The sequence below is a fragment of the Lepisosteus platostomus genome, chromosome 12 (genome assembly GCF_059453375.1).
Source record: "Lepisosteus platostomus isolate fLepPlt1 chromosome 12, fLepPlt1.hap1, whole genome shotgun sequence".
NCBI lineage: Eukaryota > Metazoa > Chordata > Actinopteri > Semionotiformes > Lepisosteidae > Lepisosteus > Lepisosteus platostomus.
In genome coordinates, this window is record NC_142622.1 from 16,172,123 (window position 1) to 16,189,613 (window position 17,491).

Consider the following 17,491-nt stretch of genomic DNA (forward strand, 5'->3'; position numbering starts at 1 on the left):
GGACTGTGGGAGGAAACTGGAGCATCCAGAAGAAACCCACAAAAACTGAGAGAATATACAAACGTCATGCAGATAACACTACATGAATTGAGCCACAGACCCCAGGGTTGGGAGGCAGCAATGCTAACCAGTGTGCCAACATCTCATCCTTGTTTTCGTTACAGGCAGTACATAACTGTTTGAGAAGCCATTCATTTAACATGTTCTCCTTTTTAGTTAACAAAATTACAGTCACCATCTTATAAAGCCTTGTGTGTCTCAATTTGAAATAATACTGACGTACCGTATATGTTTTAGCTGCTTTAAAAAGTGTAGCCTTTTCTGTTCCATATGGCTTGTAGCAGTCGTACAATATATTGTGTAAAAGTAACAATTAAAAAGAAAGCAAGCTGAAAAACATTGCAGTGTTTCTATAGTTTTTAATCATAGTGCCAGTACAGTGTGAAAGTAGTCCAGTGATAAGAGAGATCACTTTATTGGCCATATACAATTTCTTGCAATAGGAATTTGTCTTTTCGCATACCCCAGCTTGCTCTCCATGAGATACGCAGACAGGGAGAGAGAAGTTTGGGGTCAGAGCGCAGGGTCAGCCATTTATACAGCACCCCTGGAGCAGCTGGGGTTAAGGGCCTTGCCCAGGGGCCCAATGGAGTAGGATTCCTCTGCCGCCCGCCGGATTTGAACGGGCAACCTTCCAGCCACAGGCACAGATCCTTAGCCACAGTGCCACCGCTCCGCCCGAGGTCACTGGAAAACATTTTTGGAGATTAGCCCTGCACTGTATATGCACTGCAATACAGAAAGCAAAGTGTCAGTTCGATTTTTGAAGTACATGGCATAAAAAGTACTGCATTATTTATTTTGTTGGTTTTTGTTGTTATTCGAAACACTGGGGTCTTTCGTTTGGTGTCATGGATTAGCTCTTGTCTAGTTTACGCCTTTCTGGGTGACGATAATATCCACCCCCTGCAGTTCAGTTCAGTTGTTCATTCCCATCACTTACAACCGTGGGCAGCTGTCATTGCGGATGGGGCTGAATTCCGTATGAGGTCACGGGACACTTGCACAACATGATGACTGGGTGCTCCGTCACATTATTTAGCATTAGTAAGACTGACACTCGTCCCACAGACTCCCACTGACTACCAGTGGTAGCATGAGGAGTAGACCTTTCTCCCCTGACTGGTACATCAGCAAATTCCTTCCCAAGACTCTCTTTCTTCAGTCTCTTCCTATTAAGCAGTTCAAAAAGAGCTTTCTTGAAGGTCACAGAGGGAATATTTCTGTCGAATATCATCTACAACGTGGTTTGACTGAAAAGAAATGCATACTTTGAAGTATCTGCCGCCTATTCTGGCTGAGAACTAAACACAAGCTTTTTACTGGAGCACACCAGGCGCTCTTGTCTGCTGAGGGAATCTGTTTTTTCAGTCCTTGCTAATTTTGCTCTGTGTTACCACAACATTATCTCAAATACCAAGATAACATTGAATTCCTGGTCACGATAAGCAAGATATTTTCAATTTTCGAATTCCCAAAAAATGACGTTGTTTTAAAGCAACAAGACCGACCCATATTTAAGAGCAGTGGGGATCTCGACCACAGCATTAAAGATTGAGTATGAAAGCTGAGAAACCCTTAGAGAGATGCACTCTTAAATTGGTGACAGTTAAGCACCTCCTACCCCATCACCATGCTTGAGCATTGGTTTGGAAAGTCTGATTCAGAGAAAAGAGCGCCACCTACTGGTCCACCAACACCACTTACAATGGCAGCCTGGTTTTCCTTCGTACCAGAAGAAAGCTCCACCAGCAAAGGTTTTTTTTTTTCCCCATTTTCTTTCTAATTTTCAGTTTAGGTTTTAATCTCCCCTTGTTCCTGTATGTTAGGGGGCCCAACTCCAGTCCTCACAGGACTAGTTGCAGTTATTTCAAAAAGACGGCAAGTGTCTGGTGAAAGTGAAAGTGTTGGGTCATGGGTGACACAGGATGAGATTACTGAGCAATGCATCCATGCAAGCTTTCACAAGACAAACCAGAGTCCAACATGCATGATATTTGTGAGGGCTACAGCATTTTTTAAAAATTCTAAATCCACAAATGTTCTACCCGATAGAAATTCAGTATCCTTAATCCCTTCAAGTTCTGTGTGCTTAGTTTTTTTTGAGAATGAAAATGCTGGTGTTTACACCCCAAACCTTGTAGTTTAAAATCTTAACATTCTTCACAACTCAATCCACGTTTTTAAAAAGCTCTTTCCAAATTTTGTCAATTGGCTAGATTTGTTTGAATGTTTTTTACGGTTGTGATTTTCAGTTGATACGGGTTAGGTGTGCATATTGTAGCTTAGTGCGTTTTCTCTCGATTTGCATTGGAGCCCATAGTTACATTTCAGGCAGATTATAAAATCATTCAAATATTGTTTCCACTTGTTAATTGTACACAAAAAGCATGGATGAAAAAGTTTGAGGTTGTACTTGCAAGCAGTGTGAAGCTGGGGCTTACATAATAGTGTGTGTGCTGACTTCAAATGATTACATTTTCTTCAGAAGTCTAAATTTAAGCAAAAGTGTTTTGAGTCCTTCTGTAGGGATTTGATTTTCTTTCAATTCCCAGTAGCGATGCTGAGATTAAATGTGTTGTAACAGGAAAAAAAGGCATCGTGATTTATATTCCCCATTGGTATGGAAAGTAATTAAACTCCTTTACTCCTTAAGCACAGAATAATCTATATGTGAAATAAACTACATGGGCATAATTTACACTTATTTACATGCCGCATTAACTGCTATTGTAACAAAGTGTCACAGGTTGCAGCCTGAGGAGGGCGTAAAAGCTAGAATGAAAGCAGATAAAAACAGTCCTAATTATCCGCAAGCTCCGGCTTTACGGCACGATTCTGCCAGCTCCCATCTCTCGGCTGTTTTCCCTGCAGTCAGATTTCCCTGGTTTAAACATGCTTGAAAGGCAGAGTATATGGAAACGAGCCTCTCAAGATGGCAGAGCGGTTACTGCAGATACCAAGGCATCTCTCTGTCTGTCCTCAGGTTCAAGGAAGTTTAAGTGTGTGGCTCCAGTTTGGAGCAGATATTGTTGGCAAGTAGAAATGGTTCATTTGTTCCCATTGAGTCTTTTTTTAAAATCTTTCATATGGGACCTTTTTAATCACTGCATGTATTTATATTGATGCGTGTAGAATCGCATTTCTGAATTAGGGCAACCAGAGTTTTGGAGCCCCTTTTTCTAATTCTGCCTTTTTTTTTTATTATGCCCTCCCAATTTGGTCTCGGGGATTGTCAACACTGTAAGTGCTTACAACTGCAGTCATCTTTCTAGCATGGAGAGAGCGCCTTTGAGCGATCTGCCATTTTTCACATGAGTGAATCCTGCGGTGCCCACAGGCATTGATATGAGGACTGAAGTTTTTCTCACAATGCTGGAGGCTCACGGGCACGGTCACAGGGGTTTCTGTTGGCACACGACCGAGTCAGTGTGCCTCCTACGCTGGGGACTGCACCCACTGAGCGCCGTCACTTGATGAATTCTGATCAGTCAAACCGGCCTCCATCTGGCAGTGTTTGAGATGTACGGTTCAGCCTTTACTAGTTGAAATACTCTTTGTTTCTCCCCTCCCCCCCCCACCGTTTCAATTTTACAAAGAGTTCAAACAGCCACAGCTTAGCGGAGAGAATTGAATCCAGACTCTGGTGTTCTCTCAACCGTCTAACCGAATAGAAATAGAAGTAGTGGGATGACTTGCTCCCTAAATGGCTCCTGCGATTTTCACAGGTGGATGACATCCTAGGGGAAGAGAGTGACAACGAAAGCGAAGGTGGAAAAGAGGAGAAGATGGAAGAGGAAAGCCAACAGAATCCAGAGGGGAAACGCCCGGATGTTCCAGGGACAGTGACAGAAGAGAGCCCCAAGATCCCCTCTAGCGGCGAAGGCAGTACCCCCAGGTAGGACCTGACTCTTCTTGGCTTCTGCTGTTGAAGAGAATCGAGCGCTTGCTTTGGACGATGGACTCTTACCTAAACAGCCCCAGAAATGCCACCCGCTGCAGTCCACTCTCTAGATCCTTTTTATTTTCACATACACCATAACCGTAGTTAAAAAAGCGGTCATGGTTGCCTTTCTGTGAAACTCAAGGAGGATAGGAAAGCTACTTGAAATACTGAAAATAAAAGTGCCTCCTACTATCAGTCTCCAGTTCTCCAGTGCGTGCCTGCTGTTTTAACATGTAGTCCTAGTTACAGAGAACAGTGTTGCTTGTTAGGTGAAGGTTTTCTTCCAGGTTGCTATCAGACTGTATTATTAACTGCGTCCTCACTCCAGGATGTGTTTGTTCTTGTGGTCAGGTCGTTGTTGCTGAGTCGTTTGATATCCTTCACAGCACAGAGGAGCTGACCAGGAACCATTTTAAAAGATTTAATCTGAACTAATGCCTGACTGATTTCCTAAGACATTACTACTGTTTCATCTTGATAGGTCTGGGCTTTTCAAATTATTTGGGTTTTTTATGTGGCTTTTGAACAGAATCACATTTATTATATTGGTTATATAATGTATAACATAATATGCAGTATTCCTTGCTTTCCTCCACTAAAATAAAGCAGATTCATCTCATTTGAATAAGCAGTAAATTGGCAGTCTTTTGCCATCACTTTTATAAAGGCCGACTTTGTTCCATTTTTAAAAAATGTGTGCCATTTTTTAAAGTGACCATGGCATGGTAATAGATCGAAATACAAAAGAGTGCTTCTGTGAGAGACGGTGCTCGTAGAACGTTATAGAGAAGTGGAACGCAGTGGGTGGTAACAGGTGTACCCCTGAGGAAATTCTCGAGGCAGTCCCGTTTTTAAGTATTTGTGGAGCCGTTGTTAGAGGACCACATCAGCGCTGTAACTCGGCAAACCGAGGATTTGCTGGAGAACGTAGAGTCACCTCGCTTCCAGCTGAAATGTTTTTTTTTCTTTGCCTTCTTCTAGTCATTGATCTTTAATTCTTTTTTTTCCAGCAGCATACAGGCCTTTTCTTTTATAGCTCTTGTCAGAGATGCATTTTAAGCCCATAAGGAAATCAAACCCTCTGATAGATGAGAATGCAATCTTATGCTTTCAATAATACATGAAATTAGGTTTCCTGGTTTCTCGTAGTGTTAGGAAACTGAACTTCATCTCTTTTTTTTTAAACCAGTTTCACAACCAGTTTATTCCAGCTCTTCCATCTTACTGCTTTATATGTTTGCGTGCTAGTTTTAGTTATGCGTTTGCCCTTATTTGACATTTGCATTGACTGAATTTAGGCCATTTCTGTGCCTTCAAGGAAGCAGACCAACATGTCGATTTTGTGTTGCGATTTTATGAGTAAATAGACCGTTGTGACCCTTTAAATTGGCTGCACAGCAGTCAATGTTCAGGGAAAAATGCAGGAAAGAGTAACGGACAACACACGCATCCTCCAGAGATAGGCAGCAAAATGGAATTATCTCCCCTGTGCTGTTAATAATCCATAGAGAGCCCATCCGTGCATTCATTTAAATCTCTCTTCCTGTTCCATGACCAGGCTGACGTGGACGTTTTTTGTTTCTCTTTAGTTCCTTAATTTACAAGAATATAATTTCGGCGGACATACTGCAAAGCTCTTGAAAGGGAAGAGCAGCATTTTGGGCAAATAATAATGTTTTACTCGTGTCTTTATGTGACGTGCAGTAGTCATTTAGCTGTTGACTGGTCAAGCTGCCCTGGTCCGAAACGATATACCTATACTACTTGCTTACATCTGTAGAGCACTTTTCTTCCCAAAATATCTCATTCTATGCCAATAGGTTCAGTACATAGCAAATCAGAGAAGTGATAAATTATTAATTGGACTAAACTATCAGCCCGTAGTGGAATTTGCCTTGGGTACAAGGGTTAACAATGCTGTTCTTACAAACTTGTCAGGGGGGTCTTTAATGACCAGGTAGGTGGATCATCTGTTTAACATTGCACACGAAAGGACAACACCTCCTACAGTGTAGTCCCTTTGTTGTTATACTGGTGCATTGGTTTGGAAATTCTGGTTCAGAGGGAAGAACTCCGTCGACTGGTTCATCACTGGCGCCTACCAGGAATCTGGTTCTTTAGAGGTCTCCATTCCTAGAACTGACCAGCTCCAGCCTTGCTAAGCTTCTGAGATCTAACACAATAGGGCTAGTAGATAGCAATGCTACTAACAGTGGAAACATGGTTGACTATTCCTTTTTCATCTCCAAAAGACATTTTTATCTCCCTTTGTCTCTCCACATCCATATTCCATGAACCACTTTTTTTAGGGGTCCATTTTGTCATGACCCAACAAAAGCACATGAGGTCAGCTTTAGTCGTAATCGATAGATTTGCCATTTGGAAAATAAGAGAGCATCAACAACCTCCAAGATCAGGGTGGCTGAAGTTTGACGTCTGTGAGGTATTAGATCTTTGAATGTTGTGACAGTCTTGTCTGCAAGGTCAAATCGTTTTTTACTGATCAGCTGTGCTAAAATATAGCACGTTGACTAGCATTAAGCCCTTAGAAACCAAAAGGATTTAAGATCATTTTTACACGCAAGTGGTCCTTCCTTCCTCTTTAGTCACTAACAGTAATGAAATCAAACCAGCCCTGAGAGCATACATGCCAGCTGTCAGTTCTACAGCTGGGTTTTATTTAAAATGGTCTAAACTGAAATGTGCACAGTTTTCTACAGTACTTCATATCATTTGGCTTTTATTTTTAGCATTTCACTGCATGAGTCTGGCCTTTTATATATTCTTAGTGATGCTTCTGTTCCTCTTCATGCTTTGGGTTTGGATAGTCATGCTGACTAACTGTTGCTCTCAATATCCTGTCTGGAATGTCAGGGATTTGCATGACATTTCTTGCAAATGCCCTACAGTACAACCATTCTTGAACATGATTCTGGAAACATGTTCAATTAGTTTATATAAAATGCTTGGTAAGCATGCTGAAAGATGCAGTTCTACAGATTTTTATTTCAGTTCTTGTGAAGTGCATGCACAGTGCCTTGCAAACATATTTACACCCTTCCATTGATGTCCCATCAAGTTGAGTTGTAAATAATTGTCTACATACTGCAGTTCGTAAGTGAATATTTTTAAGCAAAACTTGGATGCCCAATTTGAATACTTGTGAAGTTAAATGTCTGCAAAGATAAATTTAAAAATTCAAATATGTTGACTGTACGAGTGTTTACTCTTTCTCCATGGTAAGCCTCAGATAGTGCAGGTGCGCAAAATGTCCTTCACAAGTCACACAGTTAGTTCAGTTGGCTCTGTGTGCAATAATACAAGTTCACAAGATTACAGAATAAACACTCCTGTCTCTGTAAGGGTCCTCAGTCTGGTAGTGTATCTTAAGCAAGAATTCAACCAAAAAGACAGCTTTCAGAACAACACAGATCAGGAGAAGGGTATAAAAAAAACTTCAAAGGCACCAAATATTCCTTTTGAGTGTAGTGAACTTTACCCACAGGTTTTGCTAATAAGGTATGCACTAAGTATGCATTAGTCATTTCTTAGCCATCAACAAGCTGTGCTTCAGTTATAAAACAATAATACGTAATTTTCAGGTTACTGCTAATGTAGTATCACCTCTGTGTCTGGTGTGTTGTGACTCACTGTGTCATTTTTTACAAGATAAACTTGCATCCGTAATGTCTGCAGACGAGTCAGTCTGGAATAAGATATCCTGTTGTGCTATATTGATTGCATTCCTCTGATGTAAGTTGAAAAACTGATGAACTGCATGGTGAAATATCACTGTTTTGCCATGTTTTACAGCTTTTCTACATTTGCACACCTCTGTTTTTTGTAAATACAGGGTATGATACAGTATCTGACAGTTTTCAAATGCCCTTTCCTGAAGTTTGCAGTGAGGGAAATGTCTTGCTTGCCTCTTGTCTTGGAGACCTGTGTCCTGCTGCCCCTCACTGTGACTCCTTTACCTTTGGCCTTTCGAATATCGTCCTTGTAACGGGTCACCCTCAGTATCATCTCCATGCCCGCCAGTAACTGTGAGACTTCTGATAGTTTCCTTTCTGACCTTTCTCTTCATGAGTCGTGATTCCATATTTTGCAGAAGCCTGACAGCCAGTCCCCGTCCTTTTAACCCTGAGGTGACGTAGCTCTTTTATGCAGACATGCACTGTTGCATTAACAACAGGACACGTATTTCAGCTTTGTAAAGATGGTCAAGACCCTACTTGCCGTGATGCTTTTTATTACCAACCACATGCGATGTCATGTTGACATTCTCATCAGCATGCCCAGTTTCCCTTTCTGTGAGATGAGATGTTCATTATAATGATATGAGGAAAGTGCATAGTTTTAACCACATACTTAGCTCACATACAAGAATATATTTCCAGCTTCTCAAGATAATGCTAGCATTATGATGATACAGTATACTTGCCCTTTAGATGTCTCTGCATGGAACCAAAGTACTGCTGTATGTCATTAAATGTTTGTACCAGTACTATTCTAAGTATTCTTTGAAGGGTAGTTCTCTCTGTCATTTGTACCTGAGATTTCTTGTTCAATGGATGCCTGTTATCCTCATACACTTCATGTAGTTATAAATAACAAGACTTGAGGTTTGTTTGCAAGTAGATACCATGCTGACTAACTCAGTGATGGGTAAGTTTCATTAGGTTTCTCTCGAGATCTTTTTATATCACAGGAAAACTCGTCTCTGGGTGGGGGAAAAAAAACCCATTGCGCTTTAAAAAAGGGCCCATTGCTGTTAAAAAATAAAAATGTTCATCCTGGTGGGGAAATTACTCAATTGCTTGAAAGATTGAAATTCTCAGCTTTCTGAAGTCACTGGTGGGTGTTGGAGGATTCCTGTATGTTTGTTGGCTCAGTGAGAATGGCTGGTGAGTACAGTGCTCCAGTTTTAGTGCCCACACCATCGGCGTCAGTGGAGACAACATTAGACATCTTCAACCTGTCTCCTCTGTCAGTACTTTTCTGTGGGATGCTTTAAACTAAAAGGAAAGGAATATTAGCGAAAAAAGAGATTTATTTCAGCGCTTTGAAAATTGAATAGGTTAGCCACAATTGGTGACGTGATTTTCAAATCATCTGTAGAAAAGACTTGAAGAAAAGAGCTGTTTTGGATAGTGTGCTAAATGGATCTAGGCATTAGTCTTGTAAAACTGTATTAATAAGTGTGTGAGCTGTGTGTGGGGGCAGTGTGTCCTGGAAATGTGTGCTTTATTGTGTTACGCAGAGAGAGAGAAACAATGTTACAACCTGCAGATACCGCTCGTTGCTCAGAGAGCAGTGCCTGTCGGTTTTCCCTCTCTTTTAAGATATTTTTGGTTGATGTAGCAGGTGCAGACAGCACTCAAGATGTCTGCACATCTCCTCTTTCTCTTACTGCTTCTTTCATGGGCTCCTCACAGCCAGGACACAAGTGGAAACTTCTGAGAAGTTCTGGGAGTCTGGAACAAGTCTGAATGTCCAATTCTGTTGGTCCCTTCTCCTTCGAGTAAGGAGTAAAGGATGAGATCCTCAGATCACTCTTAAAATCCAAACAAGCTACATGGGTCGAATGGCTTCCTCTTGGTTATCGGGCTTTCTAAAGTTCTTATGTTCTTGTCCCTTAGTCTTCTTCCTAGTTTGTTGATGTGACAGGTTGACACAATCAATTAAACTACTTGCCCTTGTTGAACACACTTGTGGAACGTTGCACAAATGGGAAGGACAAACCACCATTTTTGTTTTTTTAACCACCAGCAATGTCTCCCTGAGCATAGTTTGGACAGCACGTACACTGAATATTCACTTGAAGCAATTTTATTTGATTGTTCTTTTTAGAAATGTTTTGGTTATTGCATCAAAGTAATCCTGCAGGATGATCTTGAATGCAATAAAGAGGAACTATGTTTCAGAAGTGCAGTAGTTCTGAAGGTTTTTCAAGGCAGCCCACTTCTGCCTGGTGTGGGAAGATTTATTTCCTCTGGTTGACTGGAAAGCAGCTTAGCACACAAGTTGAGTGGGTTATCAGCAGAGCCCTCCCTGCACAGAGCCTGATAGCACACACTTCTGAAGGTACAGCTAAGATAGACACTGAAAGATGTGTGCGTCTTCAGAGCTCTCAAACGCACTTATTTCAGGTGGTGCAACTTTCTCAGACTGTATGGATTTTGTGTTGGAGGTACGTTCAGAACACTTTTCTTTTGTTGGAATGATTTAAGCAAGCAATTAATTTATGGGATGAAACAACTCTTTCCTTATCTTAGAGCTCCACCCACCTGGAAATCATTCAAACTGCCAAATTCACAGGAAGCTGAAGGCAGATAATTGTATTTAATTTGTTAAAATTATTTTCAGAGCTGGAAACTGAAGGTGGGGGGAAAAAATGAAAGCTGTTATTTCATAAATCATAAACAGCAATTGTACAACTAACCGTTATTGCGTAATATTTGTACACGTGGGGGAAAAACACTGGGCAGCAGTTGATCTAATTTTATTCTCGCTGTTTAAGCAGTGGCTTCTTTCAGTAAACACACTAACGCACTAAGCCTCTCTCTGTCCTGCGGATATGTGCACTTCTCAGCCTCTGCTCTTCTGAAAAGAACAGGCTGTGTTTACTGTGTCAGTAGCTCCTAGTTCAAGCAGATGGCCACTTTGCTTCTTTAAGTCACCACTGAAACAATGTTTCAAAAGAGACAAATTGTTCACATTACAGGTCCAGAGGTCACTTTGCTGCCTATCTTGATGTTCCTGCTTACCATTGCTGACTGTATAATAGGGTAAAACCCTCAACTCAAGGCAAATTGCTTTGTAGCTTTCAGACCTTTTTATTCCTTCCCCTCTGTCAATCAATGGTCATTAAAGCTCTTTCCCAATGCACAGCAAAAGATAGAAATTCTCGGCCACAGGCTATGTCATGAAGTGAAGCTGGCTTCACTTTCCTCTATTGAAATAGGAATTGATAGGAAACTGTTGCTAAGGTGTACTGCCATGGAAACGGCTCTTCAAATAAAGCTCTATGAGATTTCTGTGGTTCTTTAGCTTCCTGCCCTTTACAAGCAGAATGTTATTTTAATTAAATGCATCATTGTGCAGCCATGGCAGCACGCGCATCGTCAGATCAGTCCTTAAAATTCAGCTTCACTTTCCAAAGTCATTTATTCTGTCTTACACTTTTTGACAACACATAAGCTTTGAAGAATGCAGGGCTACAGGTGTGGATGCAGTGGGCGTTCTTGCAGATTTAGGAATATTTTATGGTTTTTTTTTAAGGTTAAACACAGGCTTAGTACAGTTTGCTTAAAAGGTAATGCTAAAATGCTCAAAATATCACAGTTAAGTGAGCTTGTTTTCTTTCCAATAAAAACATGAGAAATATGATTTCCTAAACTTTGTTTTGTAAACAGCATGTTTAAAACTAGCAGTTGTGCGATTTCATTTTGTTGCCTCTTCATGTGTCTTAAAAATCAGTTTCCACATACTAATAACTTGGGCACAATCACCTTTCAGACTAAGCCATTAATTGCCATTATGCACTGGAGAGACAACACAGACAGCACTTGCTCCAGAGTCTCTATGACTTTAATTGGGTTTTTTTCCAATCTTTGAAGGGGATGAAGCAGTCTAGGTCAAATAGAGGACACTGAGCAGAAAGTTACTGTAAATAAAAGAAAACCTTGTCTGTGTCGAATGCATCACTTCCCTTTTAGGTCTGAAACATTTAGGAGTGTAGCATTTTGTTTGTAGATGGATATTTGTGTTAATATTCAACTCCAAGACACCAGCGAAACAACTTAAGATTTCAGAAATTGTTTTTTAGTTTTGAGGTGTATTTTTAGTAAAGCTGTGTTGTATGTAAGGAATTAAGTTTTCAAACAAAAGGAGCCCATTTTGCCCGCCTAGCATGTTCGGTTCCAGTTGATCCAGGATCTCATCTCGCTGCTTCTTGAAGAAACAATGACATCAGCTTTGACAACGTGGCTGGGTAGCTTGTTCCAGACTCCCACAACCCTTTGAGTAGTGTCTCCTGTTCTCAGTTTTAATCATTTCAGCACCTGTCTAGGAACTAAATAAGAAATGTGGGCAGTAAAGCAACCGTGTGGTTTAAAGCGGTTTGGCAAATGACATGACATGACATGACAATAAAGCAGCAGGTTCATTTGTAAGACAGAGCAAACATTAAGTGACATTATTTTTTTTTATTTCATAGGTGCCTCATAGGTGCCTCTACCCTCTTGTAATGAATGGAATCCTGTCCTTGTTATACTCCAGGCCAAGGAAGCAGAATGTGTGGGTTCACATTTGCTGTGTGTTATAGTCATGCTCGTCAGGAGACATTGAAATCAGTTCAGTGCGGTGTAAATACAGTACTTTCTAACAGATTGAGAGGGGTAATGAGGGGAATTTACACTGAATAAGCTGCAGCTGATGTCGGTGTCAGTGCTTGGACACAGGTTAACAGCTGCATCTGTGTCAGAGGCCATGATGGAAAAACGCATCAAATGTTTTGTCAGCCAAATCTGTCAAACAGTATGAGAGGCAAAGGCACTTGGCCTTGCCGATTACATGTTCTTCTTGTATAACAAAAACTTTTTTGAAAAAAACTCAAATTTTGTACAAACTCTCGAAGGTAGGCAATTGCAGGTATCAAAGCAGATAAATTTAGAATAATGCTGTTCATTAAGACTAAAACATATAGTGCATTGCGAGAGAAAATTAACTGTACTTTTAATTTTCTATTTTTAATTGTTTTGCGCTTGCATCTCTCCACTGCTGCCCGTGTACAGTATGTCAAAGTAACAAAATCTTACGTGCTTTCGCATTTGTCTTGTCAGGGCACAGGGGAAAGTGAGTCAAGCGAGTGGTCTATGGAACAGGCCGGTTACCTGTGCTGTCATGTTGGAGGAGTGGGTTTGAGGGGCACAGCCAGGCTCTGGGCACGTTTCAGTAGCTTTGCCTTAGCTCGGTATTGCAGCCAAACGAGATGTCGTTTGCCACAGCGGAATGAGAAAGAATTCAATAAAAAATGCAGTAAGAGGGAGAGGAAGAAAGAGGAAAAGCAGGACGCAAACTGAGTCTTGTTCTGCGTTCTTTGATTTTTCTTGCCATTACTATCTGCCATTCTTCCCTTCTTTTGCCAGCTCTTCCTTGCCGAGAAAGAGCAGTATGTTTTTACAAGCCCGGAAAAGTATCGGGGGTCATCTTGTGTCTTCAGCCAGCATTACAATGCTATCAATCCGTAAGCTGCAACTTCTTTCAAATTCAGCCCTTCTAACTCTTCCCCAGCAGTGGTCCTCTGTGGCACCAGCTTTACTGTTGGAATCCCAGATATTGGGGGAAAAAAATCAGTTGTAGTTTGAGAAATACATAGTAAAGGTTGGTGAAGTCATTGCTGTTATTGTGGAAACAATCTTATCTCTATTGCCAGAAAATTGCAGTGGCTTACCTGTGGAGCTTGAATTACATCAGGCCCTTTGTGGAAGACAAAACTAATTCTGTGTGTTTATTGGCAATTTACACATTTGTACTGTAAGCTGCAGAGTACTCAGAAATTAAACTGACAAGTTTGACCTCCTTTTGCTTTATTCTTTTGCATAGTTTAACATGCCAATGATGTGCTTGGCAGTTGCTTTCATCAAGGGCGACGTACAATGCATACAGAGCTTTGTGTAAAGCAGTGGTTCTCAAACTTTTTGGACCGAGTACCACCCCTAATCCAACCAAAGCATCCAAGTACCACCTACAAGTCATCTTTTCATAGGAACCCCAGAAATTCTCAATGACCAACATGAGCGCGCGTGCACACACACTCACACATACATATAATACATATTATAATAATAAACTTTATTTCATATAGCGCCTTTAAAGGTGGCTTCTCAAAGTGTTTTACAGAAAAAAAAACAGTAGCAACAACTAATAAAAAAGCACCATTTCAGTGAGAGGGGTGAGCCTGTTTAGTTGAGCAAAGCAGATGTGAATTAATTTTTCGAGCCTTGATACAAGTCACAACCGAGTCTAACATATTAAATCGTCAGGCATTTTCTTGACAGCAAAGGTCTCGCGGTGGATGTTGCGATGCGTCCATTAGTTTCTGGAGCAACCTCTCTAATTCGTGCAACTACACCGTTATGTCGGCTTGTCATTGCTCTAGCACCGTCTGTACAAACTCAGACGCATTTTATCCAGTCGAGGCCATTCTCTTCGATAAATTTATTCAGAAGCTGAAATATGTGCTCTCCTGTAGTTCCTGTTGGTATCGGTTTACAGAACAGAAAGTCCTCATGGGACATGCCCTCAAACTCGTATCTAACTTAAATGAGCAAATTGGCCATATCGACTACAGACTCATCTAATTGCAGTGAAAAACATCTGCTCATTTTAACACGCTCTATCAGTGTACTTTTGATATAATCCTTCATTTCAATAATTCTATGAGTGACTGTGTCTTTCAGGGGGAGGGGACAGCAGGTCGAGCTGTTTAGCAGCTTTTTCTCCACACATAATATGTGTCAGCTCTTTTGCCAACGGTAAATACGGTTCTTCAAAAATAGTGTGGCTTACCTGCTTTAGCAATCCTCAAGCTTGCATTTTTCTGCGTTTCCGTTTTTTTTTCCGTATTTATTTAAAGTTTTTATTTCATGCGCATGGGAGCGAAACACAGAGACGCTCGGTGTATTTTTCTCAAATTAACTTAGAACAGTTCTTAAATATTTTTCTGTTATCTATCACGCTTTCCTGTGCTCACAAGATTACCAGCGTTCGTAGCACATATTTCTATGCATTCCTGTGTTTACAACTTGGCATTGGTCCAAAATTACGCACATTCTCCTTCCTCCCTATTTGCTGGAGATACAGTAGCTTTTTTAAAATACAATTGTTCACTTGCATCCGTAGCACGCATTCCTATAGAGTGGTATAGAGTTACAGAGTATCTCTTGTGCCCACTGAAGTATTAGCGCGCACTGTATCGCAGTACGTAGGCTGCGTATTTCGTCACGTTTAAAATACAAAATACAAAATATGAAAACCCGTCCCGATTTTTCAGCGCACACGACACAGTTCCAGGGTCTTTTGGCGTACCACCTGGCGGCACTCCACGTACCACTGCCGGTACGCGTACCACAGTTTGAGAACCACTGGTGTAAAGTGAAAAGAAAACCGTTGGTATGATGACATGATGTTCCGGAAAACAAATTAATAATCATGTCTTTAAACTCCCTCCTTGCCTCTCAAGGGTTTTGAGTTGTCTGCTGTAGAAATACCTGCTTTCTGCTACTCTGCCCATCATAGTATTAGAATGTTTCAATCATGTTTTATTTTCTTAATTATGCAATGCAGTACAGATAATGATGTATTCTGCTCATTTCTGCTTACTTTGATGGCTTTACCTGCCTTTAAATGGCTTTTGTATCAAAGTACATTCAAAGCAACCCGTTTAGCTTCAAGGCAAGTTCAGTTCTTTTTTGTTCCTAGACTTGAAAGTCTTTTCTACTGTGAATGATGTATAGAAAGAGCTAAGACGTTCACTGTTCTCCAATTGCATTTCAAACAGCTGCCTTTCAAACAAAACTTAATGCAGCTCATTTTTTGTTCTGTTTTGTATTTTTATTTGCTCATATTTATTAACAAATGTGTCTTCAAGTAGATTTTCTTTTAAGAAAAAGTAGAAGTAGACTGAGGAGATATTTATACAATTGTCAGTAATGTTGCCTGCAAAATACTTCAAGTCCTTTTGTCATTCTGATTCTGTGCCTGTTTAGACATTAAGTGTATTAAATATCATCACCAAATGGCTCTTTCACACAGGTGGAGTGTTAAGACAAATACATTCGGCGCACTAATGATGACATTCACTCCCTGCTGGAAGAATAAATGTAATATACTGTACCAACTGATCACAATAAGTGAGGATTCATAAAAGTGTTCTGTTAACAAAAGAGGCCTGCTGTGACAACATTTTAGTCGTGACTTATGGTCGTCAAGGAAGTAAAGACAGGGATACTGTCGCCGCGGGTAACTGTGCCTCACATTGTCACATGGCGCACTTCCATTATGCTCTTTTTAACTGATCTGTGCTGCTTGGCTTTATAGCGATTTGCCGGCAGTGTGTAAAGTCGGTGTGGTCCTGTGTTTTCTTGCGGCATTTGTTTCTCACGGGCCTGGATCCGTGGGTGTGGTATTCTGTACCTGTGCTGTTCAGAAGCTTTCTGGCGCGTGTTTCTCAACTGAGTGCTTTCCACTGGCACCTGTTTAATTTCCCCTGAAGGAAGCTCTGGAAAGTGTGTTGTAACTTCTGTTCAGAGGTCCAGCCCGGAAAGAGCTTTTGCTCTCCTCGAAGGATGGCTTTTGACATATTTCACATACCACTGAGCTCCGCTAGACATTGTTTGGTGTTTTGTCATTTAAATTTATTTTTTCCTAAAAAAATGATAAAGTACAAAAAATAGTGAATTACCGTATGAAAATGTTACGTTTTTGCCAAAAAATATATCGGTGTGTTTTAGATTTAGCTTTCTTGATTATAATTCAGACACACAGAACTGAGGTATCTCGTTGATTTGTTCTGTAGAACTGGCAGTTTTAGTCTTGCCTTTTTTTCCATCTAGCCATATACATTGTTTCTGTGCTTCATACCTTCATCTCTTCATGGTGCTCATGTGGATAATTATGAGGTTACTGAATTACAAATCAAAGGGAAATGTAGCAGAAACATTAGGGCAGTGCTGCTTTTGTTAGCAATTATGTAAGGTCACTAATTCAGAAGACATTTTGTCCAACCGTTTTGCTTCTTCAAGTCTGTGGCTTTGCCTGTCTTTATCAGTCTTGATCCAGGACAGTAGATGTCCTGTCTGCTTCATCAGTAGTTCCCATTTATTGTGCTTTGCTTATGCCAGTTGAGCTCTCACGGTATTGCCTTTCTCTATCTGTAACTTGTGATTGCAATCAGCTTGCATTAGGACTCTCCATCTGCATAGCTCCTTAAATAATTTGATTTCCGTCATTTGCTAAGCAGCTGACGCTCTTGAAGAAACACTTGTTCTTTTGTATAATAACATTAAAGATTTAACATTTGCAGGCAAAGCTTCGAGCAATCACATTAAGGTTGTCAAGATGTTGGTGCTAAAACCTCTATGTCTAATGAAACCGTTGCCAATGAAATGGTTCATACGTCATCTCGTTTGTTACCTGCGCTATTTCTAGCTGTGCCGTCTGCATGGAAAATATAGATTTTGGTCCATTGCAAAAAGCCTTGCAAAAGATGTCTTGCGTGTTGTTGTTGAGGTGGCATGGTGGCACAGGGGTTTGCGTTGCTGCCTCGCAGAGCTGGGGTCCTGGATTCAATTCCCGACCTGGAGTACAGTCTGCGTGGAGTTTGCATGGTCTCCCCACGTTTGCGTCGATTTCCTTCCACAGTCCAAAGACATATTGCTGGGTTAATTGGCTTCAAAATGAGGCTGAATTGGATGAAGC

At 40.8% G+C, this 17,491-nt stretch overlaps 1 protein-coding gene and 1 long non-coding RNA gene across 5 annotated transcripts in view; one reads left to right on the plus strand and one right to left on the minus strand.

The window, feature by feature from the left end:
* Positions 1–17,491, plus strand: part of ctdp1 (CTD (carboxy-terminal domain, RNA polymerase II, polypeptide A) phosphatase, subunit 1) — a 130,654-nt gene that overhangs the window by 80,543 nt on the left and 32,620 nt on the right. For 3 of the 4 annotated variants that reach the window (XM_088601146.1, XM_088601145.1, XM_088601148.1), the window contains exon 12: positions 3,789–3,958. In XM_088601146.1, coding sequence (XP_088457272.1) covers positions 3,789–3,958 — 170 coding nt within the window. Of the gene's footprint in view, positions 1–3,788; positions 3,959–17,491 lie in introns of those variants that run through there. The other variant, XM_088601149.1, reaches the window with a different exon arrangement.
* On the minus strand, positions 400–4,338 carry LOC148651170 (uncharacterized). Its single transcript, XR_015925682.1, has 2 exons — positions 4,031–4,338; positions 400–747 (listed from the first exon to the last, which is right to left on the minus strand). It is a non-coding gene; the product is annotated as an uncharacterized LOC148651170 (long non-coding RNA).